Here is a 27,610-nt window from a genome sequence, read left to right as displayed (position 1 = left end):
TGGAGGTCATAGCCATACCAAGTTATTTAATATTAAGGAGCTGTTGAGGGACATCTTTAACCTTCCAAAATGATGCCAGCGCTAACTCAAGGCATTCCTGCCCTGTATAGCTGTCCTGCATTGGACAGTTGGTGTCTGAAGTTGGTCTTATGAGTAATTTTATAGACTGTGTCCAAAACACATCATTCAGCAGGAAATCAGTAAATCTGCCATAAAAAGGAGATTCTCTGGTCAAATAAGTGTGGAAAATGCCAGGCTATATAGGGTTAAACTGTATGTTTTATTGCAGGCTGTTTCAAACCTTTAATATAGTAAATGTGTACTATAATTATCCAAGGAGGTAAAGTTTGCAGCTTCCCTGGTTATTTAACCGGGAATGTCTCACTAGTGTTCCACAAATGACCATTTGGGAAACATTGTCCTAAAGCATTATCTCTGGAAAGCCCCTATTAAAAGGCAAATATAATACTTGAGAGAAAGTAATATATGAACTATTAGCACCCACTTTCATATTTGATGGCAACATGTTCCTGGAAAGATAGTGCATCAGAAATATGCATTGCCCTCAGGGAATTCATAGTCTATTTCTGAGATATAAGAGAGAATGACATCTACAATAGATATTATGGTAAGGAATTACACAATGCTATAAAATGGTGGTATTTTGAATAAGGATTTTGACAGTGAAAATGAAATGAAATAGATTTGGGATATATTTTGAAAAAAGACCAATAGGACTTAGTGACAGATGGAGGATACAGGGTAACAAAAAGGGAAAGTTTTAAAATGACCCTAAGATATTTGACTTTGCAATTGTGTGAATGGTAATGCCATTCACTGTAAAAGAGAATGAAAAAAAGGAATGGGATTTGTGAAGATGATGAGTATAGCCTATGGAATTTCTAAAGACAGTCATTTTCAGGATCACCCTATGTGGTTGTTACTAGTCATTCTGCTCTGCTACATTGTACAATGAAGAAGCAGTTCTTGTGAGGGATGTCACATTAAAGATTCTGTCTAAATCATTTGTCTTCTCACTTATTCCTGTGGTAGCTTAATTGATTAACTGAAATACCAGACATAGCCTACAGCAGTCAGGACTTTTCAGACAGAACGTAACTATTCAATTCACAAAATAAGGCTTTTTCTGATCAAATATAGGAAATGATCAGATTAATTGATTAAGATTGTTAGCATTGATAAGATTTTTAATATGAAGGGGTGAAAATATAAAAAATTGTATAGAGTTCTTTTTATTGCTATTTACAATGTCAACCAATTTTTATTGCATGCCCAGAATATGCCAAGTTCAATGCTGAATTCTACAAAGATGAGCCAGTCAGAGTTCTTGGTGTAGAATTGTTCAGAGTCCAGGTGAGGGTTGGTTTCACAATTGTGTAAAATTAATTTTTAGAGGCTATACTGCACATACTAAGATAACAACAGTGGAAGCATTCCATTCTAGTGGAGGGTGAGCAAAGACCTTGATGCTTGAACTCATTCTTGCAAAATGAAAAAGATGTTTTCCAAGTGGACAAAAGAGTGAAATGAAATACAAGAGGACATTCCCGGAACACAAAAGGACATTGTTGCAAAGCTTAGATGCTTGAAATGTATCTTGCAGGTAATAAGAAGCAATTTAAGGATGTTGAGAACACAAGTAATAAGTCATATTTATGATTTATAAAGATAACACTGGCAGTTATGTGGAGGACAAATTAGAGAGAGCAAGATTGAAGGCAGAAAGGTCAATTAGAAGCTTCTGAAAAGTTTCAAAGAGGAGATGATGGAGCAGTATCAGTGGGGATGGAGAAAAGATGGATCAGATCAGAGAGATGTCAAAAAGGCAGAATCTTAGGACTTAATGATTTTCTGGATATGCTAAGAGACATCAAAAATGGAGTCTAATGATAATACTTTCATTTTATCCTCCATGAACAACTTAATTAATGGTATTTCTTTCAGTAAGATGGAAAGATAAGGGGGAGGAAGGAGGGCAGTTTGGAATGGAAGATAATGATTTAATTTTAACATAAATGTGAAGTGTCTGAGAGATGTATAAATTTTTAGTGGACATATAGATATAGGAGCCTGGATTCAAGTGAAAAGTCTGGGCTTGAAGATATATTTGGAGTTGACAACATATGTATGGTATTTGATTCTGCTGAATGGAAGGACTTCTGTTTCCTAGAAGGATGGACAACCACTCTTGCCAAAAACTCTAGGAAAAAAATAATAAAACACTGACACACACACAAAAATGAGTAAAGACAAAGAAAATCTGATCAACATAATGAAACAGCATGACAACAATGAGAAATTCATTTCCCTTTGAAGTGTATAGGGAACATCTAACAAAACTGATCACATGCTTGACAACTAAAAAAGCCTCTCAACAAGTTTATAAAGGTCGAAATCAATCAGAGCATCTTCTTGACTCCGTGGTAGTAACCTAGAAACCAACAAGAAAACAATAAATATAAAATTCTAAATTTCCTTTTAATTATACAATATACTATTAAATAGCCAATGGATCAAGGAAGAAATCACATGTAAAAGGAGAAAATATTTTGAATATACTAAAATTTGTGATATGCAGCTTTAGTAGATATTAGAAGGAAATTTATACGTGTAAATTTTCATATGTAGAACTGAGGAAAGACTGAAAATCAACAATTTAAGCTTATACATTTCAAGAAGTTAGAGAAATAACAGTAAATTTTAACCTTAGAATACTATAAGGAAACAATATTTAGGAAATCTGAATAGTCCAATACTTACAAAGAAATTTACTCCATTATTAAAAAAACTTTCCATAAAGAAAACCCCATACCCAGCATTTAACAAAAAAATAACAAAATTTAGACACAGAGTTAAATAATAATAAAGACACCCCAATTATTTTTAAGAAGCCAGCATAATTTTGATTCCAAAATCTGACAGGAACAGTGCAAGCAATAAAAATCACATACAAATTCCTCTCACTAACATGGATTCCAAAAATTCTTTACTAAAAATTTAACATTTTAAATCTGATAATAATATAATAAAATATATCACAATTAGGTGATATTCATTCCAGGTATCCATGGTGGTTTATCATTCAAAAATCATTCAGTGTAATTCATCATATTACCAAAATATAAAAGAGAAGACTCATATGAGCATCTCAATAAAAGCAGATACTACATTTGTAAAAATTCAAAACCTACCCGTAATAAAAACTTTTAGCAAAATATGGAAAGAAAGGCGGCCGGAGTCGGCCTCCGGTGACGTCAGGACGCTCCGAGGGTGCCGGCCCCCAGCCCCGGCCCCCAGAGTCCCGCGCGTGCCGGGCTGGGGCGGGGCGTCGGGCCAGCTGAGCTATCCCGTCAGACCCCGCCAGTTTGAATGAAAGCTCCTCAAGATGGCGGCGGCGGGGGCCGAGACGCGAGGAGCTTGGTGTGTGCCTTGCCTAGTTTCACTTGATACTCTTCAGGAATTATGTAGAAAAGAAAAGCTCACATGTAAATCGATTGGAATCACCAAAAGGAATCTAAAGAATTATGAGGTGGAATACTTGTGTGACTACAAGGTAGTAAAGGATATGGAATATTATCTTGTAAAATGGAAAGGATGGCCAGATTCTACAAATACTTGGGAACCTTTACAAAATCTCAAGTGCCCATTACTGCTTCAGCAATTCTCTAATGACAAGCATAATTATTTATCTCAGGTAAAGAAAGGCAAAGCAATAACTCCAAAAGACAATAACAAAACTCTGAAACCTGCGGTTGCTGAGTACATTGTGAAGAAGGCTAAACAAAGGATAGCTCTGCAGAGATGGCAGGAAGAACTCAACAGAAGAAAGAATCATAAAGGAATGATATTTGTTGAAAATACTGTTGACTTAGAGGGCCCACCTTCAGACTTCTACTACATTAATGAATATAAACCAGCTCCTGGTATCAGCTTAGTTAACGAAGCTACATGTGGTTGTTCATGCACGGATTGCTTCTTTGACAAATGTTGTCCTGCTGAAGCTGGAGTTCTTTTGGCTTATAACAAAAAACAACAAATTAAAATCCCGCCTGGTACCCCCATCTATGAGTGCAACTCAAAGTGTCAATGTGGACCTGATTGTCCCAATAGGATTGTACAAAAAGGCACACAATATTCACTTTGCATCTTTCGAACTAGCAATGGCCGTGGCTGGGGTGTAAAAACCCTTGTGAAAATTAAAAGAATGAGTTTTGTCATGGAATACGTTGGAGAGGTAATCACAAGTGAAGAAGCTGAAAGACGGGGGCAGTTATATGACAACAAAGGAATTACATATCTCTTTGATCTGGACTATGAATCTGATGAATTCACAGTGGATGCAGCTCGATATGGAAATGTGTCTCATTTTGTGAATCACAGTTGTGACCCAAATCTTCAGGTGTTCAATGTTTTCATTGATAACCTCGATACTCGTCTTCCCCGAATAGCATTGTTTTCCACGAGAACCATAAATGCTGGAGAAGAGCTGACTCTTGATTATCAAATGAAAGGTTCTGAAGATATATCTTCAGATTCTATTGACCACAGCCCAGCCAGAAAGAGGGTCAGAACTGTATGTAAATGTGGAGCTGTGACTTGCAGAGGTTACCTCAACTGAATTTTCAGGAAATAGAGCTGATGATAATTGTAGTTTTTCTGATGTTAACATTTTTAAAAAAAATGAATATTTGGGACTCTTTGTTTCATATCAGCAAGATTATACCTTTGTTAATTTATAATTCATATTTCAACACATTTGCCAAATGTATTACCAACGCTTCTAAAGAGAGTGCCACTGGGCCACATAGACTGACTTGAAGTCTACATATGTAGTGCTTGGAGACCAAATACAAAAGGCAAACTATTTACGGCTCAGCATATGCATACGTAAGAAGTCCATGTGAATAGAAGAATGCCGCCTTCAGTATTTGAAAAGTGTTAAACTCATAACAGTTGCTGAGATCAGAAATTCGACTTGCCACACATACACCCCAAATTCGGAGAAATAGAGTTAATTCAGTCTGGGCAAACATGCAAGTTCTGTTTTTGTTATTACATTGTCATTTCTGTTTAATACTCACTGTACTTGTATTTGAGACAAATAGGTGATACTGAATTTTATACTCTATTTTCTACTTTTTCATTAAAACATTGGCATCTTAATGATAAAAAATAAATATGGAAAGAAGGAAACTTGCTCATTGTAAGAAAATAAATTACCAGAACACTTAAGCAAACACCACATTCAAGGAATTATTTTACTATGACTGGTTAAAAAAATCAAAGATACGGCCGGGCGCTGTGGCTCACGCCTGTAATCCTAGCTCTTGGGAGGCCGAGGTGGGCGGATTGCTCAAGGTCAGGAGTTCAAAACCAGCCTGAGCAAGAGCGAGACCCCGTCTCTACTATAAATAGAAAGAAATTAATTGGCCAATTGATATATATATATAAAATTAGCCGGGCATGGTGGCGCATGCCTGTAGTCCCAGCTACCCGGGAGGCTGAGGCAGAAGGATCACTCGAGCCCAGGAGTTTGAGGTTGCTGTGAGCTAGGCTGACGCCACGGCACTCACTCTAGCCTGGGCAACAAAGCGAGACTCTGTCTCAAAAAAAAAAAAAAAAAAAAAAAAAAATCAAAGATAAATTCTATTACCACTTTTAATCAAATTTGTACTCCAGGTTCAAACTAGTGCAATAGAAATAGAAATTAACACATAAGGATTAGAAAGGTTGAAATAAAGTTTCCAATATTTGTAGAAAACAAGACTGAATACCTAATGAGCTCAATGAATTTATGGCCAAACTATTGGAATTAAGAAGTGGATTTAACAAGTCAAGTTATAAAAATCAATTTTATTTATTTCAGCAACAAATGTTTAAATTGAAAAAAAAAATAATATGGTGATGGCCAGTTCTATGTGTCCAGTTTAGCTAGGCTATAGCCTCCAATTATTTAATCAAACACAAATCTAGGTATTACTGTGAATGTATTTTGTAGATGTGATTAACATTTATCATTAGTTGACTTTAAGTAAAAAGAATATCCTAGATACATGGATCCATGTCCTAGATAACATGAGTGGGCCTGAGTCAGTTAAAAGGCATTAAGAGCAGAACTGAGGTTTCCCTTAGGAAGATATTCTGCCTGTACTCTGCAACTTTAGCTGGTGCTCAAGAGTTTCAGCTTGTCTGTCAGCCCGCTCTGTGGTTTTCAGACTTGTTTACCCCCCACATTCACATAAGCCAAACAGTCTCTCTCTCTCTCTCTCTCTCTCGATAGATGATACATAGATCCATAAATATAAATATAGAGTGTATATTATATATGAGATTCGTGTGTATATATATATACACTATATATGTGTGTGTGTGTGTGTGTGTGTGGGTGTGTGTATAAATGAGTTTAGTGCAAAAGTAATTGCAGTTTTGGACCATGAATTTTAAATCATTATAATAGGCTAAAGCACATCTTTATTAATCAAAATAGGAACCATTACAATCAACACATTTTTGCCGACAAGAAATGTTTGTTTATTACTGTAGCATAAAAATCCGTGCTTTGGGATTCAATGAACTCTTGGAAAGCATTTTCTGCATCCTGCTGGTTTTGAAAGTATTTTCTACATCCTGCTGGTTGTGGAAGCATTTTCTCTGCAAAAAATTGTTGAGATGCTTGAAGAAGTGGTAGTGGGTTGGCGAGAGGTCAGAGGTGAATACAGCGGATGAGGCAAAACTTTGTAGCTCAATTCGTTCAGTTTTTGAAGCATTGGTTGTGTGACGTGAGGTCAGGCATTGTCATGGAGAAGAATTGGGCCTTTTCGGTTGACATTTCTGTTGGCTGCAGGTGTTGCAGTTTTTGGTGCATCTCATCAATTTGCTGAGCATACTTCTCAGATTTAATGGTTTTTGTCCATATTCACAAAGCTGTAGTGGATCAGACCAGCATCAGACCACCAAACAGTGACCACGACCATTTTTTGGTGCAAGTTTGGCTTTAGGAAGTGCTTTGGAGCTTCTTCTTGGTCCAACCACTGAGCTGGTCCTGGCTGGTTGTCATATAAAATCCACTTTTCCTTGCATGTCACAATCTAATCAAGAAATGGTTTGTTTTGTTGCATACAATAAGAGAAGACAACACTTCAAAACGACGATTATTTTAAATTTTCAGTAAGCTCATGAGGCAGCCACTTATCAAGCTATATCACCTTTCCAATTTGTTTCAAATGTCAAATGACTGTAGAATGGTTAATGTTGAGTTCTTCAGCAACTTCTCATGTAATTGTAAGAGGATCAGCTTCAATGATTGCTCTCAACTGGTCATTGTCAACTTCTGATGACCGGCTACTGCAAGGCTCATCTTCAAGGCTCTCATCTCCTTTGCAAAACTTCTTGAACCACCACTGCACTGTATGTTTGTTAGCAGTTCCTGGGCCAAATGCGTTGTTGACGTTGCAAGTTGTCTCCACTACCTTATGACCCATTTTGAACTTGAATAGAAAATCGCTAGAATTTGCTTTTTGTTTAACATCATTTCCATAGTCTGAAATAAATGTAAAATCAACAGCAAGTAACAAGTCATTAGCAAAAAAACATAAAGTGAGAAATGCACATTAAAATGATGTATAGGGGCCGGGCGCGGTGGCTCACGCCTGTAATCCTAGCTCTCTGGGAGGCCGAGGCGGGCGGATTGCTCGAGGTCAGGAGTTCGAAACCAGCCTGAGCAAGAGCGAGACCCCGTCTCTACTATAAATAGAAAGAAACTAATTGGCCAACTAATATATATAGAAAAAATTAGCCGGGCATGGTGGCACATGCCTGTAGTCCCAGCTACTTGGGAGGCTGAGACAGAAGGATCGCTTGAGCCCAGGAGTTTGAGGTTGCTGTGAGCTAGGCTGACGCCACGGCACTCACTCTAGCCTGGGCAACAAAGCGAGACTCTGTCTCAAAAAAAAAAAAAAAAAAAAAATGATGTATAGCATAACCACATTTATTTAAGAAGGTATTCCAATATCAAACAGCAAATTACAACAATGCTAAAACCGTGATTACTTTTGCACCAACCTGAAATATGCTATATATATATATATGTTTACATATATACATATATATATATATATATATATAAACTGGTTCCATTTCTATGTTGGAACCCTGACTGATACGAGCATTATTAACAATTGAATAAGATAGCAAATGCCTAGAAATAGATTGGATGACAGATATGAAAGATTCTTATAATGAAAATTATCACATTTTGAAAAAAAAATTAAAGACATAAATAAATGGAGGGAGAGACTATATTATGTATCACACCACTAAATATTGCTAAGGTGTCAAAAAGTGATTTAAAATACCTCCTAACTAATAAAGATCCAACATAATCCCAATAAAAATTCAAGTACATTTTTGAAAAATTTACTAGGTGATCCTAAAATTTATAAGGAAATGCAAAAGGCCAATAATGGGTATCTTGTAGAACTGCAGAACAGGAGCAAACAGGAGGAATTCACTACCAGATAAGAATCCCTATTATTAAATATAAAGAGATAGTAATTAAGAGGATATAGTATTGGCAAAAGAGTAAGCAAACTAATTAATGGAACAAAATCTACAGTCCAGAATCAAACCCACACATATACTGTCATCTGATTTATGACAAGAAGACACTAGTAATTTGGAGAAAGAACGATTTGTTCAATAAATAGTTCTGAGTCAAACCAATATCCTTATGGAAAGAAATCAACCTTTGATGAACTTCTAGAATGGCAGTTTGAGAGCATGGTGGACATTCTCCGCAGCAAAAAAATTACCTAACTGCTGCACATTATTTTTCAAAAAAAAATATTTAAAGTGTCTAGAAATCATCCTGAGAGCCTAAAGCAAATAGAGAAACATCTAATCAGGAAAATCATCTATTACTACATCTCAGTAAGAAAAATGAGAGTTTGTGGCATTTGAGCCTTGGCATGTTTCTATTTCCACCCCTACCAGTTCACTGTGATGGAAATTCTACTCCAGTCATCTGTAGTTAAGATGGGTTCCCTCTCCACCTAGCCTCCCAGTCTAGGGTTACACTTTTACCTGGGTGAGGCAGGCCACCAGCATCACTCATTGGCCGAAGTTACATAATGCAGAAGCCTTATTCTTGGTAGTTACAGTGGGCCAGTCTTCCTTCCCCCACCCAATGCCTACTTATAGTGAGGAAGGTCAACTCCAGGTATAGCAGGTATAGTATACTCTGCTTTGAACACACTTGACTCAGGTCTCTAGAAAAGCAGAGGTCACACACTAAGAGAGCCACATACAGAAGACCAGGAACTACCTTTGCACCCAGAGCTTTGCTCTTAGAGCTAGGGCATAATTCTAGGAGAAAAATGCTGCTGTCTTTACCCTCTACTCCCTTACAATAGCACAGACATTCTGCCCATGGGAAAAGGCAAGACATAAGAACACAGCTCAACAGCTCAGACTAAGGGGACTAGTTTTATTTTGAAAACTGTGTGGAGAATTTCAAAACTAAGGCATTGTTGAAAACAATTCAAATTTTGGTGGCCATCAATTAAGACAAGGCTGGTAACTCCATGATACTTACCAGGTAGACCAGCTTGAAATACATATGTGTAAATTTACCAAATTTAATTGTTATAAATTTCTAATTTCATTTTATTTTAGTCATAGATTATATTTTGTATGGTTTCAATCACTTTACATATATAGAGGCATGTTTTATTAGGCTAGTATATCAGGTCTATTCTGGAGAATGTTTCATGTGCACTAGAGAAATATAAGCATCTGGTATTGGGTGGAATTTTGCATAGATGTCTCTTAGGTCTAATTGGTCTATCCATTATTGAAAGTTGGGCATTAAAGTCTTCCACTATTATTGGTGAATTATCTATTTGTCCTTTCAATTCTGCTTTTCCTTTGTCTATTTTGGGGCTGTTTGTTCAGATACATATAAATTTATAATTCTTATAACTTTCTGATGGATTGACAATTTTAGTGTTACAAAATATTCATCTTTATCTCTAGTGACACATTTTTGTTATGAAGTCTATCCAAATTCTGGTATTAGTATCACCACTCTAGTTCTTTTATGATTGCTATTTGTAGGTGTATTATTGTCCATCCTTTTACTTCAACCAATTGAATCTTTGAGTCTAAATTATGTCTCCTGTAGATAGCATATAGTTAGATTTGTTGAGGGTTTTTTTCTAGACTAATAGAATAAAATAAAAAACTCAGAATTATATCCACACAAATATGCTCAGTTGATTTTTGACAAAGATGCAAAAGAAATTCAATAAAGCAAGGATAGTCCTTCTAACAAATAGTGTTGGAGCAATTGGAAATACACACACACACACACATGCACACACACCCTCAACTGGAAATTCATACCTCATACGTTACACAAAAAGTAACTCAAACATTAACTTAAATGTAAAACATAAAATTATAAGACACTTAGAAAATAATCGTAAGAGAAAACTTCAAGACCTAAGGCTAGGGAATTAATTCTTAGACTTAATACCAAAAGCATTATCCATAAAATAATAAATTGATAAACTAAACACCATAAAAATTAAAAACTACTGTTTTGCAAAGGTTCAGGTGAAGAGGATGAAATATAAGGTACAGATTTGGAGAAAATATTTGCAAACCAGCTACCTGACAATAGCTAGAATATACAGAATATTCTAGATTTTCTAGAATTCTACCTAGATATTCTAGAATATACAAAGAATTTTTGAAAGTCAACATTAGAAAAATCCAATGAAAAAATTGGCAGAGGACATGAACAAACATCTCACTGAAGAGAATGTACAGATGGCAAATAGCTATTTACCATCATTAGCCATCAGTGAAATGCAAGTTAAAATTACAATGACATATCTATCACTACACATCTATCAGAATGGCAAAAATAAAGATGCAATGACAACACCAAATTTTGGTGAGTATATGAAATGGCTGGATCAGTCATACACTGTTGGTAAAAATCTAAAATGGCACAGCTTCTATAAGTTTGCTAGGCTGCTGTAATAAACTACCAGAAACTGAGTGGCTTAAACTACAGAAATTTATTGTCTCACAGTTCTGGAAGCTAGAAGTCCGAAATGAAGATGTTAGTAGGATTTATTCCTTCTCAGGGGTGTGGAGGGAATAATCTATCCATGCCTGTCTCCTCAGCTTGTGGGTGGTCATTTTCTTCATGTGTCTCTGCACATCATTTTCCCTCTATGCATGTCTTTGTGTCCAAATTTCCCCTTTTGATAAGGACACCAGTCATATTGGATTAGGGCCCACCTTAAATATTTCATTTAAACTTTATTTTCTCTGTAAAGACCCTATCTCCAAGTAAGGTCACATTTTGAGGTGCTGGGGGTGAGGACTTCAACATATAAATTTTGGGAGGACATCAACACATAACAGCCACTCTGGGAAACAGTTTGGCAATTTCTTATAAAACTAAACATGCAACTACTATACAGCCCAGCAATTGAACATCTGGGCAATTAATTCAGAGAAATGAAAACATATGCCTGCTCAAAATTCAGTACATAATATTCATAGCAGCTTTATTTATAATAGCCAAAACCTGAAAACAGCCAAAATGTTATTCAACAGGTGAATGGTTAAATAAATTGAGGTATAATATACTCAGCAATAAAAAGGCACAGACTATTGATACATACAACATGACAGCCCCATGAGGTTGCATACATATGATTCCATTTATAAAACATTTTGAAATGAAGAACAGATTAGTAGTTTCTGGGGGCTAGGGACAAGGGAAATAGCAGGAGGAAGACAGCTGTGGCTATTATAGAAGGTACCCTTGGCAGGGCGTGGTGGCTCACGCCTGTAATCCTAGCACTCTGGGAGGCTGAGGCGGGAGTAGGGAGGATCGCCTGAGCCCATGAGTTTGAGACCAGCCTGAGCAAGAGTGAGATCCCATCTCTACTAAAGAAATAAATAAATAAGAAAGAAAGAAAGAAAGAAGGTACCCTTGTGAATGAAACTGTTATGTATCTTGACTTCACTAACAGATGGAGTCAAGATACATAACACACATGATACACACATGATACAATTATATAGAACTAAATACACAAGTGACTGTAAATAATACTGAGAATATCTGAGTAAGATCAGTGGATTGTATCAATGTGAGTCTCAATTCACTATATTAACAGAAAAAAATGAAAAAAGAATGCATAAAAGGTGCAGGAAAAAAGTGTTTGACAAAATTCAAAATCTACTCATTATAAAATCAGAAAACTAGTAAATATAGTCATGTGCCCCATAATGACGTTTTGGTCAACAATGGACTGAATATACACCAACGGTCCCATAAGCTTATAACGGAGCTGAAAAATTCTTGTCATCTAGTGACATCATAGTAGTTGTAACTTCATTGTGCAACACATTACTCACATGTTTGTGTGATGCTGGTGTAGTAAATAAACCCACTGCTCCGCCAGTCATACAAAAACATAGCACATACAGTAATGTACACAGTACACAACATTTGATAATGACAATAAATGACTATGTTACTGGTTTATGTATTTACTATACTATACTTTTTATTGTTATTTTTTATTGTAGTCCTACTTATAAAAAAAGTTAACTGTAAAACAACCTCAGGCAGGTCCTTCACGAGGTATTCCAGAAGAAGGTGTGTTATAATACAAGATATTACAGCTCCATGAGTATTATTGCCCTTGAAGATCTTCTAGTGGGACAAGAAGTGTAGGCCTAAGCTAATGTATGTGTTTATGTCTTTGTTTTCAACCAAAATTTTAAAAAGTAAAAAATAAAGAATTTAAAAATAGTAAAAATCTTACAGACTAAGGATTTTAAAAGATTTGTGTTTTACACTGTTATTGCAAAAGTGTCTAAAAGTTAAAAAAATTAAAAGTTTATAAAGTAAAGGTGTTACAGTAAACTAACATTAATTTATTGTTGAAGAAGGAATGTTCTTTACAAATTTAGTGTAGCCTGAGTATACAGTGTTTATAAAGTCTACAGCAGTGTACAGTAAAGTCCTAGGCCTTCACATTCACTCATCACTCACTCACTGACACACCCTGCAAGCTCCATTCATGGTAAGTGCCCTATACAGGTGTACTTTTTAAAAATCTTTTATGTTGTATTTTTACTGTACCTTTTCTATGTTTAAATGCACAAATACTTAGCATTGATTTACAATTGCCTACAATATTCAGTACAATAACACACTGCACAGGTTTGCAGCCTAGGAGCAACAGGCTATACCATATAGGCTCGGTGTGTGGTAGGCTAAGCCATCTAGGTTTGTGTTAAGCACAATCTATGATGTTCACACAAGGACAAAATTGCCTAATGATGCATTTCTCAAGATGTATCCCCGTCAAGAATGTGTCCCTGTTGCTAAGTGATGCATGAAGGTAGAAGGGAACTTTCTCTCTCTTTTTTTTTTTTTTTTTGAGACAGAGTTTCACTTTGCTGTCCAGGCTAGAGTGAGTGCCATGGCGTCAGCCTAGCTCACAGCAACCTAAAACTCCTGGGCTCAAGCAATCCTACTGCCTCAGCCTCCCGAGTAGCTGGGACTACGGGCATGCACCACCATGCCCAGCTAATTTTTTCTCTATATATTAGTTGGCCAATTAATTTCTTTCTATTTATAGTAAAGATGGGGTCTCGCTCTTGCTCAGGCTGGTTTCGAACTCCTGACCTCAAACAATCCGCCCGCCTCGGCCTCCCAGAGTGCTAGGATTATAGGCGTGAGCCACCGCGCCCGGCCAGAAGGTAACTTTCTCAATGTGATAAAGGGCGTCTATCAAAAACGTAAAGTTAACATCACGTTAATGATTATATCTTCATTGCTTTTTTAACCAGGTTTGAGAAAAACACAATGAAATTAATTCTCACCACTTATATTCAACATTGTACTAACTAGGCCAAGAAGGCAAGAAAAAGTAGTAGAAATCCTAAAGATTGGAGAGGAAATAGCAAAACTGTCATTATTCACAGATTAGACGATTATGTATACAGAAGTTCCCAAGGAATCTACAAAAAAAAAACCCCTGGAACTATTAAGTGAATTTACAAGACAGTAGGATATAAGATCAATATATAAGGCCGGGCGCAGTGGCTCAAGCCTGTAATCCTAGCACTCTGGGAGGCCGAGGCTGGCGGATTGCTCGAGGTCGGGAGTTCGAAACCAGCCTGAGCGAGACCCCGTCTCTACTAAAAAAAAATAGAAAGAAATTAATTGACCAACTAAAAATATATATACAAAAAATTAGCCGGGCATGGTGGTGCATGCCTGTAGTCCCAGCTACTTGGGAGGCTGAGGCAGAAGGATCGCTTGAGCCCAGGAGATTGAGGTTGCTGTGAGCTAGACTGACGCCACGGCACTCACTCTAGCCTGGGCAACAAAAGTGAGACTCTGTCTCAAAAAAAAAAAAAAAAAAGATCAATATATAAAAATTAATTACATTTCTATATATAAGCCATAAAACAGATTTTTCCAAATACCAGAAAAAGGAAATTTAAAATGTCATGTACAATGCGATAAAAAATCATGTAATACTTAGTAATAAGTTTAATAAAAAGAACACGAGACCTTTATTACACTTAAAATTACCACACATTCATGAGAGAATTTTTTTAAAAAATGAAAATAAATGAAAAGATAAACGATTGTCATTGACTGTATGTCCCCATATTATTAAGATTATAATTCTTTTCAAATTTATCTATGCATATGATGTAATTATGATAAAAATCCCATCATATTTTGTTGCAGAAAGTGATAAGCTGATTTAAAGTTTATATGGAAAAGTAAAGGAACTAAAGTAGTCAAAACTCTGAAGTTTGAAGGATTCAATCTACCAGATTTCAAGTCTAACTACAAAGTTACAGAAAATAAGACAATGTAGTACATGCCTAAGAATAAATAAGTATATCAACAAATTAGAATAGAAAGTACATAAATAAATCCACACATATAAAAGCAATTGTTTTCCAAAATGGCACAAAGGCAATTCAATGAGAAAAACAAAGTTTTCAACAAATGACGCTGGACATCTTCATAGGAAAAGAAAATGAATCATTACCCTATATCACACCAAACAAAAAGTTAATTTAAGATAAAGTGCAGACCTAAATATGGGAAGTTAAAATTATAAAGCTTATGGAAGAAAGTATAGGAAAATAACTTCTTAAACACTGAGTAGGAAAAAATTATATTGTATAGACAGGAGACAAAAAGAGTAATAATAAAATTTCTCAAATGACATATGGGACTTGATCAAAATTAAATATTTCTGATCATTAAAAGATACCATTAGGGGAAAAAAAAGAAAACTGAATGCCTGTTCCAACTGTGAGGAGTAAGTTGTAGAAGACTAGTATTCCCACCATGGAAAAACTAGAAAACTAGATAAAATATATGAAGCATCTCTTCAGATATAGGACAATGGTCAGTGATGAATTGTGATTTCAGAGAAAAGAGAAAATCTAGTAAGAGGATTCTTACAGAAGAGCTAAGAACAAAACCTCAATGACTTCTGGGAAAATATCAAGCAATATACTTTATGTGAAATTTGAACTCCAAAAAGGGGACTGGGCAGTAAAATATTTGAATAAATAATGACCCAAAGTATTCAAAATTTGTTGAAAATATAAACCTATCAAAGCTCAAAAACACAAAGAAAGGGAAAAAATAAAGAAAACCAAATGAAGATAAATAATAATCAAATTGCTGAAAAGCAGTGATAAAGAGAAAATTTTAAATTCAGTCATGGAAAAAGATAACATAACCATGAGAAAAAAAGAGAAATTACTTTTGAAATATAATTAAAAACAATGGAAGCCAGAATGGAATAAAGTGTTAGAAGAAAATAACACTCTCAAAGCAAAATTCAATATCCAGTGAAAATATCATTCAATGATGAAGACAAAATCAAGACATTTTAACACAAAACAAATGTGAGAACATTTATTACCAGCACACCTGCTCTACAGGACATAACAAATGAAATTCTTTAGACTAAAAGAAAGTAAAACCACTGTGAAACTAAAATCAACATTTTAAAAAATAAAGAGCACTGGAAAGGGTAAATATGTGATATACACAAAAGACTTTTCTCTGTTTATTTTTAATAAAGATAATTGCCTATTTAACTCAAAATTAGTAATAGAATCTCATAAAGTTTGTTGCATACGTAAAAATAAATTATATGGCAATAGGACAAAGAATGGAGAGGAGAACAGTAGTCCATCATTCTAAGGTCTTTATATTATCTATAGAATGATACAAAATTATTTGAAATAGACTATGCTAAATTAAAGATATCTATTGTAAATCCCAGATCACCACATAAAAATATTTTTTTTAAGTTAATAAGACAACAATGGTGACCGAATTCAATACTAAGAGATATTCAACTCATCTAAAGGAAGCCTCAAAACAAGGAAAAAGAAAACAAAAATATGAGAAAAGAGAAAACAAAGAGTAAGATGTTAGAATTAAAGTCAACCATATTAATAATTCCACTAAATATCAGTACACTTAATACATCAATTAAAAGCCAGACATTATTGGGCTGAATAAAAATTACAACCCAATTTCATACTGTCTACAAAAACTACCCTTCAAATATGAAGAAATAGGTTAAAAGTAAAAAAATAAAACAAGGTATTATCTCAAATGAACGTAAGAAATCTGGATTGGCTCTACAAATATCAGAAAAAGTAGACACCACTAAAATAGTACTTCAAACGATAAAGAGTGGTTAAATGTGTCTGTACCTAGTGACACAGTTTCAAAATATATGATGCAATAATTAAAGAACTAAAGAGAAGACTAGACAAACTTAAAACACATTTTGAGATTACATTTTCAACATTACTCTGAGTAATTGATAGAATAAGTAGACAGAAAATCAGTAATGTTATGCAAGATTTGAACGACACTATCAACCAACTTGTTCTAATTGACACTCAGAGAACACTGTACCCTAGAACTATAGAATACATATTCTTTTCAAATGCACATGAAGCATTTCCCAATATAGACCACATGCTCAGCAATATTTAAAAGGCCTCAGTAAATTCATATAGTGGCTTGTTATCTAATCATGGTGGAATTAAATTAGAAATCAATTGTGCAATGATATCTCAAAAATTCCTGAATATTTGGAAAAAAACAACCTGCTAAATATTTTATAAGTCAAAAAAGAAATCACAAGGGAAATTAGAAAATGTTTTGAAAGGAATGGTAAAAAGCAAGCAAAATATCAAAATTTGTAGGCTATAACTTAAGCAGATCTCAGAGAGAAAGGTATTGCTTTAAATGCTTAAATTGGAAAGAAATGTTTAGAATCAACTAACTTGTCTTATAACTTAAAAGACTAAGATAAACACAGCACTTTAAGCCCAAATTGAGTAGAAAGATGGAAGTAATAAAAATAAGACTAGAAATCAATGAAATAGAAAATGAACAACCAATAGCAATCAACAATGTCAAAAACAAACTGCAAAATTTGTTTCTTTGGAAATATTAATGACACTGATAAAATCCTTACAAGACTAGTTGAGTAGAAAGAAAAAGAAAACACAAATTACAAATGTTAGGACTAAAAAACTGTATGTAATTACAAATAACATAGACATTAAACGGATATTTAGATAATGTTAAGAACAACTTTATTTCAATAAATTCAGCAACTGAGATGAATTGGACAAATTCATAGAAAGAGACAAATTTTAAAAGTTAATGCAAAAGAGAAATGTCAATATGTCTATATATACTTAAGAAATTGAATTTATAATTAAAATTCTTTCCCAAAGAAAATTTCAGGCCCTTGTCTCTTTAATTATTTATTTTCTCAAAACTTAATATAAAAAATACCAAGTTTATTAAAATTCTTTCAGGAAATAGGGAGGGCAGGAGCACTTTCCAATTCTCTTATGAAGACAAATTATTCTGAAGCAAATACTAGACAAAGATATTACAACAGAAGAAAAATATACATAAATATTTCACATATACATATTCAAAGGAATTTTTTCAAAAGAATTTTTAACATAACATTAGCAAATTCAATACAAAAATATGTAAAAAGGATGATGTGTCATGAAAAAGTGGCGTTTATCCTGGTTATTAATGTTGGTTTAAAATTTGGAAACTAATAAGTGCAAGCAATTGAGCATATTTACATAATAAAGGTAATAAGTTATCATCTCAACAAATACAGGAAAATATGTGAAAAATACAATAATTGTGTGGTTCTTTAAAAATTTTCAATAAAATAGGAAGAGAAGAGATTTTCCTCAATCTAATGAAGGGAATCTAAGAAAAACTGATAGCTACTATCATACTTAATGGTAAAGTGCTGAATTATTTCTTCCTAAAGTTGAGAACAAGGCAATGATGTCTGCTTTCACTATTTCTATGCATAATTTTTTGGAGTTCCTATCCAGTGAAATAAGACAATAAAACATACTTAATAAAAGACATACTATTGTATTAATAAATAAAGAAGTAAAACACTCTTCTTTTTGGGAAGACATGCCTTTGTTCACAGATAATCATATGAAGCCTTTAAATGTTAAAAGAACAAATAAGTAAATTTTAGAAAATCCACAGAACACAGTATTAATATTCAAAGATGAAATGAGTTTCTATATGTTAGCAATGCAGAAGTAGAAATTGTAATTTTTAAAAATGTTCCAATAGTATCAAAAACCATAGTGTATGTATAGATAAATTTATCCAAATATATGAAAAACCTAAATGCTGAAAAGTACAAAATATTGCTGACTAAAAAAGTAGAGAAGACTGAAATTGTTGGAGAGATACACCATACTTATATACTGAAAGATTCAACATTTTTAAGATGTCAGTTTAATTACATCAGCAAATTAATCTATGTGTTTAATGCAACTCCAGTCTAAATACCAGTATATTCCATATAGAAATTGACACTTTTATTCTCAAATTTATATAGAAAAGCAAAGAATTTAGAATAGCCAAAACAATCTTTTAAAAGAAGAACAAAGTTGGAAAATATACACAACATAATTTCAAAGCTATGGTCAGCAAAACATGGTATTAATTTGATCATAGAGACATAGATGAATGGAAGAAAATAGAGAGAAAAAAATAGACCCACACATGCATGGTCAACTGACTTTGGACAAAGTCGCCAACCTATTTCAATGGAGGAAAAGTAGTATTTTCATCAAATAGTGCTGGAACAACCAGATGTCCTTAGAAAACCAGTAAACATTAAGCCTTAACTAATATTATAAACAAAGTTTACTCCAAATGCATCATAGACCTAGAAATGAGTGCTAAAACTAAGAAACACTTACATTAAAATATAGTAGTGTATATATTCAACTTCAGGGTAGGAAAAGCATTCTTAGATAAGAAAAAAGCATTAAGCATAAATTTTAATAATGAAACCTTAGAAGTTTATTAAAATTGAAAACTTTGTTCTCTGAAAAACATTAATAAAATGAAAGACATAAATAGGAAGAAAATATTTTCAATACACATATGACAAAAGACTTTTATTAAGTGCACATATAGGAAAGGGCAATATATATAATCTAAACATTTATACCCCCAGAATATGCTGAAATAAAAAATAAAAAAAGAATACATTTAAAAATCTTACAAATCTTATACTTTCCTGGTTAGAGCTGGAACCGATACTACTAAGTGAAGTATCCCAAGAATGGAAAAACAAGCACCAGATATATTCTCCAGCAAACTGGTATTAACTGAGTAGCACCTAAGTGGACACACAGGTGCTACAGTAATAGGGTATTGGGGAGGTGGGAGGGGGGAGGGGGGTGGGTATATACATACATAATGAGTGAGATGTGCACCATCTGGGGGATGGTCATGATGGAGACTCAGACTTTTGGGGGGAGGGGGGGAAATGGGCATTTATTGAAACCTTAAAATCTGTACCCCCATAATATGCCAAAATAAAAAAAAAATCTTACAAATCAATAATTGGAGGAAAACTTATTTTTTTAAATAGGCAAAACATTTGAATAAACACTTCACAAAAGAATGTATGCAAATGATCGATAAGCAGAGATCCTCAAAATCATTACTTCTCAATGGAATGCAAGTTAAAACTGTAATGACATCCACTGCACACCTGCCAGAATGGCTTTAATTTAAAAACAAAGCAAAACAAAAACAAAAACTTGCAACAAACACCTTGTGTTTGGAATAACTAGATTGAGAATAACTGGAATTCTCATACATTCCTTATGAAAATGCAAAATGGTGCTGCTGCTTGGGAAAACAGTTTGGTAGTTTCTGGCAAAGTCAAAATACATTTATTACTGTCACCAACTGTCCCAGTTTTCTTAGGACTTAGAGGTTCCCTGGGACATGAGACTTTCAATGCTAAATCTGGACCAATTCTAGGTAGACTAGAGTAGTTAGTCACACTACTTATCATATGAGCCAGCAATTCTTTTACTAAGTATTTACCCCAAATAAGTGAAAGCTAATGACCACAAAAGACCTGTACATAAATATTTAAGGGAGCTTTGTTCATAATAGCCAAAAACCGAAAGCAACTCAAAAGTCAACCAACTGGTAAATTAGTACACAAATCGTGGTATCTTTATACAATAAAATGTCACTCAGCAATAAGGAAATAAACTGATACATGCACCAAAAAAAGAATAAATTTCAAAATGTATGCTGAACAAAAACCATACTCACAAAAATGTATATACTGTCTGATTCCATTAGCATGAATTTCCAGGACAGAAAAAATGAATCTATCATGATAGAAAGCAGATCAGTGGCTGCCTGTAACTGGATATGATAGAGGATTCACTGCAAATGACATAAGGGAACTTTTGGGGGTTATGGAAATCCTCTCTATGATAGTAGTTAAATGAATAGATTAATTCATACCATCAAACTGGACATGTAAAGTGGGATCATTTGATTCTATATAATTTATACTTCAGTAAAGATGATTTTTAAAGAATATATATATATATATATATATATATATATATATATATATATTCAAAGTCAACTGAATAGCAGTGTGGATGAAAAAAAGATCCTTGCCTCACACTATACACAAAAATTAAATCAGAATGGAGCAATGTCCAAAATGTAAAAGCTAATAGTATGGGTCAGAAAGAGTGATGGAGTTAGGACCTTTAAACATTCAATCCTTCAGAAAACAACAAGAACACAGGCAAACATAGTCAGCATCAAAATTTTCTGAATTAAGAATCAATAATAGAATTCAGAATCAATATTGAATTCAGAACTGATAATTTGGAAATTAAGCTAAGGTGTACAACAATTCAAAAAACATTTATTTAATAAAACTGAGTGACTCTCAGTATGAACAGCAAGTTTTGTGGGAGTTTTAACTTAACCTAATTCCAACCCACTCTCCCCAGCTATGCAGTAATTCTGCAAACCAACAGCCCTGCACACAAGATAAAAACCAACACACTATCAACTAATTTGGAGGTGGCAGAACAGATTTGGTGGACCCTAAAAGAACTATTCCCAGAGAATTGTCATTGTTTGACCTGTCTGGTAGCTCCCTGGAACATTTACTCACAGCTCTTGTCTTCAAGCGACCTGCCTAACTCAGGGCTCACCCAGTGCAAACAGGTTTCCCTCCAAGGGCATTTCTCAAAAGCTGTCAGTGACAATTGTTTAACATTACAGCTTCCTGAGATGGTGAGAACAAGCAGAGAAGACCAAATACAATCCTTCCTCACATCCTTAGGGGATTGGACCCCTGCTGATATCAAAATTTGCAGATGCTCAAGTCCCTTATACAAAATGGCAGAATATTTGCATATAACCTCTGAACATCCTCTCATATACTTTAAATCATCCCCCGATTACTTACAATAACTAATACAATGCCTACATATCACTTAATTCACATGGATTTAATGTAATACTTGACATATGGCAAATCCAAATTTTGCTTTTGAGAACTTTATAGAACTTGTTTTTCCCCTAATATTTTTGATCTTCAGTTGGTTGCATCCACAGATATGGAGCTCATGGATATGGAGGGCCAACTGTAATTTAAAAGGAAAAGTTGTAGGATGAGATACCCATAAGAGGCTTTGAAAAACATACCATGTGGTCAGAAAAAATACTTGATATAATTTCAGTCTTCCTGAGCAAAGGTAGCAGAAGGAAGGAAATAATAAAGATTAGAGCAGAAATGAATGAAATAGAAACTAGAAAAACAATAGAAAAGATTGAAAAAACTAAAATTTGTTTTTTTTGAAAAGCAAATGAAATTGACAAATCTTTAACTAGACTAAGAAAAAGAGATCACTCAAATAAATAAAATTGCAAATAAAATTAAGGAGACATTACAACTGATATCACAGAAATACAAAGGAGGTAAAATATTACTATGAACAATTTCACACCAACAAATTGTTTAACCTAAAAGAAATGGATAAATCCCTAGAAATATATAACCTACAAAGACTGAACCATGAAGAAATAGAAAATCTGAACAGACCGATAACAAACAAGAAGCTTGAATCAGTAATCAAAAATTTCCCAACAAAGAAAACCCCAGAACCACATGGTTTCAATGGTAAAGTCTACCAAACATTTATAAAATTTAATGCCAAACTTTTTCAAATTCTCCCAAAACAATGAAGAAGAGGGAATACTTCTGAACTCATTCTACAAGGCAAACATTACCCTGATACCAAAGGTAGACAAGGGCACTACAAGAAAAAAAAGTTACAAGCCAATATCTTGATGAACACAGATGTGAATATCCCCAACAAAATACTAGCAAACCAAATTCAATAATACATTAAAAGGATTATACACTATAGATCAAGTGGGATTTACCCCTGGGATGCAAGGATAGTTCAGCATATACAAACCAACATTATACACCAAATTAAGAAAACGAAGGAACAAATCGTATGATCATCTCAACAGATACAGAAAAAACATTTGGAAAAATTCAACATCTTTTCTTGATAAAAATTCTCAATAAATTAGGTGTAGAAGAAATGTACCTCAACATAATAAAGGCCATTTATAACAAGCTCCCAGGTAACAGCATACTCAACACTGAAAAGCTAAAAGCTTTTCCTCTAAGATCAGGAATAAGACAAAGATGGCACTTCTGTTTAATAAAGTACTGGAAGTCCTAGGTGGAATAATTAAGTAGGAAAAAATAAATAAAAGTCATCCACATCAGAAACGAAGAACTGAAATTGTCTCTATTTGCAGATGACATGATGCTATATATAGAAAACTCTTAAGACTTCACTAAATACTCTTAGAACTAATAAACAAACTCTGTAAAGTTGCAGAATAAAAAATCAACATAAAATCAGTTATGTTTCTACACACTAACAATAAACTATTCAAGTAAGAAATTAAGAAGAGAATCCCATTTACAATAACATTAAAAATAATAAGATACTTAGGTATAAATTTAACCAAAGATCTCTACAATGATAACTATAAAACATTGATGAAAGAAATTAAAGTAGGCATAAATAAATGGAAGATATCCAGTGTTCATGACTTAGAATTGTTTAAATGTACATACTACTCAGAGCAATCTATAGATTCAATACAATCCCTAAAAAAAATCACAAAATTCCAACGTCATTTAGAAAACATGGAAAAAAACAATCCTAAAGCTCATTTGGGCCACAAAAGATCCTAAATAGCCAAAGCAAACTCGAAGAAGAACAAAGCTAGAGGCAGCATACCTCCTGATTTCAAATTATATTACTAAGCTATAGTAATAAAAACAATATGGTACTAGGATAAAAATAAACATATGGAATAGAGTGGAACAGAATAGAGGTCCTAGAAATGAACCCACACATGTATGGTCATCTAATTTTTGACAAATGTGCCAAAAATATGAAATGGGGAGGAGATAGTCTCTTCAATAAATGATGCTGGGAAAAGTGAATATCCACATGTAAAAGAATTAAATTCTACCCATATCTTACACCATACACAAAAATAAACTCAAAATGGATTAAAGACTTAAACATAAGATCAGAAACTATAAAATTCTTAAAAGTAAATATGAGGAAAAAGCTCCTTAACATTGGTCTTGGCAATTAGTTTTTGAATATGATACCAAAAGCACAGGCAACAAAAGCAAAAATAAACAAACAGGATTACATCAAAGTAAAAACCTCTGCACAGCAATAAAAAATAAACTCAACAAAATGAAAAGGCAACCTACAAAATGGGAGAAAATATGTGCAAACCATATATCTGATAAGAGGTTAATATTTAAAATATACAAAAAACCTGTACAACTGAATGGCAAATTATAAAAATGATAATAACCTGATTTTAAAATGGACAAAGTACCTAAATAGACATTTCTCAGAAGAAGACACACAAATGACCGACAGGTATATGAAAAGATGTTTGACATCTCTAATCATCAGGGAAATCTAATAATCAGGAAAGTGCAAATTAAAATCACAATGATATATCATCTCATACCCGTTAGAATGGCTATTATTAAAAAAACAATAAAAGTTAATAAGTGTTGGTGACAATGTAGAAAAAAGGGAACTCTCTATACACTATTGGTAGGAATGTAAATTTGTAGATCCATTAAAGAAAACAGCATGGAAGTTCCTCAAATAGTCAAAAATAGAAGTATCATAGGATCCAACAATCCCACTTCTGGGTATATATCCAAAGATATTGAAATCAGAATATCAAAGAGACATTTGCACTCCCATGATCATTGCAACATTGTTTACAATAACCAAGATTTTGAACCAAATCTAATTGTACAACAATGGATAAATGAATAAAGAAATTGTGGTATACACTTACAATGGAATACTATTCAGCCTTAAAAATGAAGGAAATCCTGTCACTTATAAAAACACAGGTGGATTTAGAGGGCATTATGTTAAGTGAAATAAGCCAGACACAGAATGACTTATACTATATGATCTCACTTATATATGGACTCTAAAATAGTAAAATTCACAGAATCACAAAGTAGAATGGTGATTGCCAGGGGCTGGAGGAGGTGGGATGAAAAGATGTTAGTCAAAGGGTACGAAGTTTCAATTATGCAAAATAAATATATTTGGGGATCTAGTACATAGCATAGTGCCTATAGCTAACAATAATATATTGTATATTTAAAATTTTCAAGGATAGTGGATCTTTTAAATATTAAGTGTTTCACCACAAAAAAGTAATAATAGAAAAAGCAGAATGAAACTTTAGGAAGTGATGGATATATTTATGGCCCTGAGTTTGGCTCTTGTATGGGGATAAATATATGAATCAATTGAATAGAATTGAGAGTCCAGGAATAAACCCTACATGTATGGTCATTTGATTTCAACAAGAGTGTCAAGACAAAGTAATGGTCATAGAATAGTCTCTTCAACAAATGGTGCTCAGACAACTGAATATTCACATACATTATGTGAATTTCAGTATGATCTCACTTATACATGGACTCAAAAATAGTAAAATTCATGGAATCACAGAGTAGAATGGTGATTGCCAGGAGCTGAAGAAGGTGGGATGAAAAGATGTTAGTCAAAGCATTCAAAGGGTACTTTGTACCAAGCGTACAAAGTCAAAGGGTACAAAGGTACAAAGAATGAAATTGGGCCTCTACCTCATACCATACACAAATATTAAGTCAAAATGAATCATATACATAAACATAAGAGTTAAAACTATAAAACTTTAAGAAGAAAACTTAAGAGTAAATCATATGTTTGGTATTAACCAGTGGCTTCTTTAATATAAAACCAAGTACAAGTGACTAAAGAAAGAAGATAAATTGAACTTCATCAAAATTTTTAAAAAATCCTTTGTATTGTGAAGGATATCATTGAGGAAGTGAAAAGACAAAACACAGAAAGGGAGAAAATATTTGAAAACTATATCTGATCAAAGACTTGTATCCAATATTTATAAAGAACACATACCTCAATAATAAAAAGACAAATCAATGTAATATAAAAATGAACAAAGGCTCTAAATAGACATTTCCCTAAAGAAGATACACAAATGTCCAATAAACACATAAAAAGATCTCAATACCATGAGTCATTAAAGAATAAATGAGATACCACTTCACACTCACCAGAATGGCTATAATCAAAAAGACATAAAATAATGAACATTGGCAAGAATATCAAGAAATTGAGTCCCTTATACAGGGCTAGTGGAATGGGGAAATAGTGCAACTACTTTGGAAGCAGTGTGACATTTCTCCAAATAGTACCCATGTAGTTCTATTTGACCCAGAAATTCCCCTGCTAGTTATCTACCCAAGAGAATTCAAACATACACCTGCACAAAAATTTGCACAAAAATGTTCATAGTAGCACTATTCACAGCAACCCAAAGTGGAAACAGTCCAAATGCCAATCAACTAATAATGGGATAAATAAAATACATGTCCATAAAATAAAATATTTATTGCCAATAAAAAGTGAACCCAGTACGTATACATACAATATAGATGAATCTTGAAAACATATTAGTAAAAGAATTCATTCACAAAAATCCACATATATTAAGACTCCTTTTACAGGAAATGCCACAATAGAAAAATTTATAGAGACAAAACTTAGAGTAGTGTTTTCCTAGGGCTACAGATAAGAAGGAATAGGCAATGACTGCTAAGGTGTGTGACTTTTAAGAGGGAGGTAAATATTCTAAAATTAAGTAGTGGTGAAGGCTACACAACTATATTAATTTACTAAACCATTGAATTGTACACTTTGAATGGATACATTTTGTGGTATGTAAATCATACCTTTATAAAGTTATTTTCAAAAATGGAAAAAGAAAACCGGAATGACTATATTAATATCAGAGAATGTAAATTTTAAAACAAGCAATATTAATAAGGATGAAAAGAGCCATTACATAATCATGAAAGGTCACTTCACCAAGGAGACAAAAATCTTGAATGTGTATGTACCTAACAGCAGAGATTCAAAATAGATGAAGCAAATATAGAACTTAAAATGAAATAAACAAATCAGCATTTATAATTGGAGATTTCAATACTCCTTCTACAAGTACAGAGAAATAAATACATACAGTACACAGATGACTTGAGTGATACTATTAACCAACTTATCTTAATTGATTTATAGAGAATATACCACCCAACAACAGTAGAATAAACATTTTCAAGTACACATGCAACATCTATCAAGATATACTACCATATTTCTGGTTGATAAGTCAAACTTCAACAAATTTAAGATTTGGATAAATCAGACAAAATATGTTCTATGACCAAGCAGAATTAAATTAGAAATAAATAACTGAAAGATATCTAGAAAATCCCTAAACAGTGTGAAATTAATAAATACTTCTGATTTTCCTTTTGAACAGGAAAGAGTAATAGAGACCAAATTTATCATCCTGCTTGACACAACTTAAAAAAACCATCAAAATATATGGAACAATTGTTCTCAAGACGTTAGATATCATGCAACAAAGGATACTGATCCCTGAAAGTCGAAAAATATATGAGATGACCCCAAC

General features: G+C 33.6%; 1 protein-coding gene across 1 annotated transcript; it reads left to right on the top strand.

The window, feature by feature from the left end:
- The first annotated feature begins 3,366 nt into the window (after positions 1 to 3,366).
- Positions 3,367 to 5,164, top strand: LOC105871464 (histone-lysine N-methyltransferase SUV39H2). The gene has a single exon (XM_012764805.3). It carries the CDS (start codon positions 3,407 to 3,409, stop codon positions 4,637 to 4,639), a length of 1,233 nt encoding a protein of 410 aa, XP_012620259.2. The 5' UTR covers positions 3,367 to 3,406; the 3' UTR covers positions 4,640 to 5,164.
- Positions 5,165 to 27,610: the final 22,446 nt, after the last annotated feature.

This window comes from Microcebus murinus, chromosome X (assembly GCF_040939455.1).
Source record: "Microcebus murinus isolate Inina chromosome X, M.murinus_Inina_mat1.0, whole genome shotgun sequence".
In the NCBI taxonomy this organism is placed as follows: Eukaryota; Metazoa; Chordata; class Mammalia; order Primates; family Cheirogaleidae; genus Microcebus; species Microcebus murinus.
This window is presented reverse-complemented; position numbering and strand designations above follow the sequence as displayed.

Excerpts from the sequence above, each read along its gene's own strand:
- LOC105871464 (XM_012764805.3), top strand. The coding sequence starts at position 3,407 with ATGGCGGCGGCGGGGGCCGAGACGCGAGGAGCTTGGTGTGTGCCTTGC.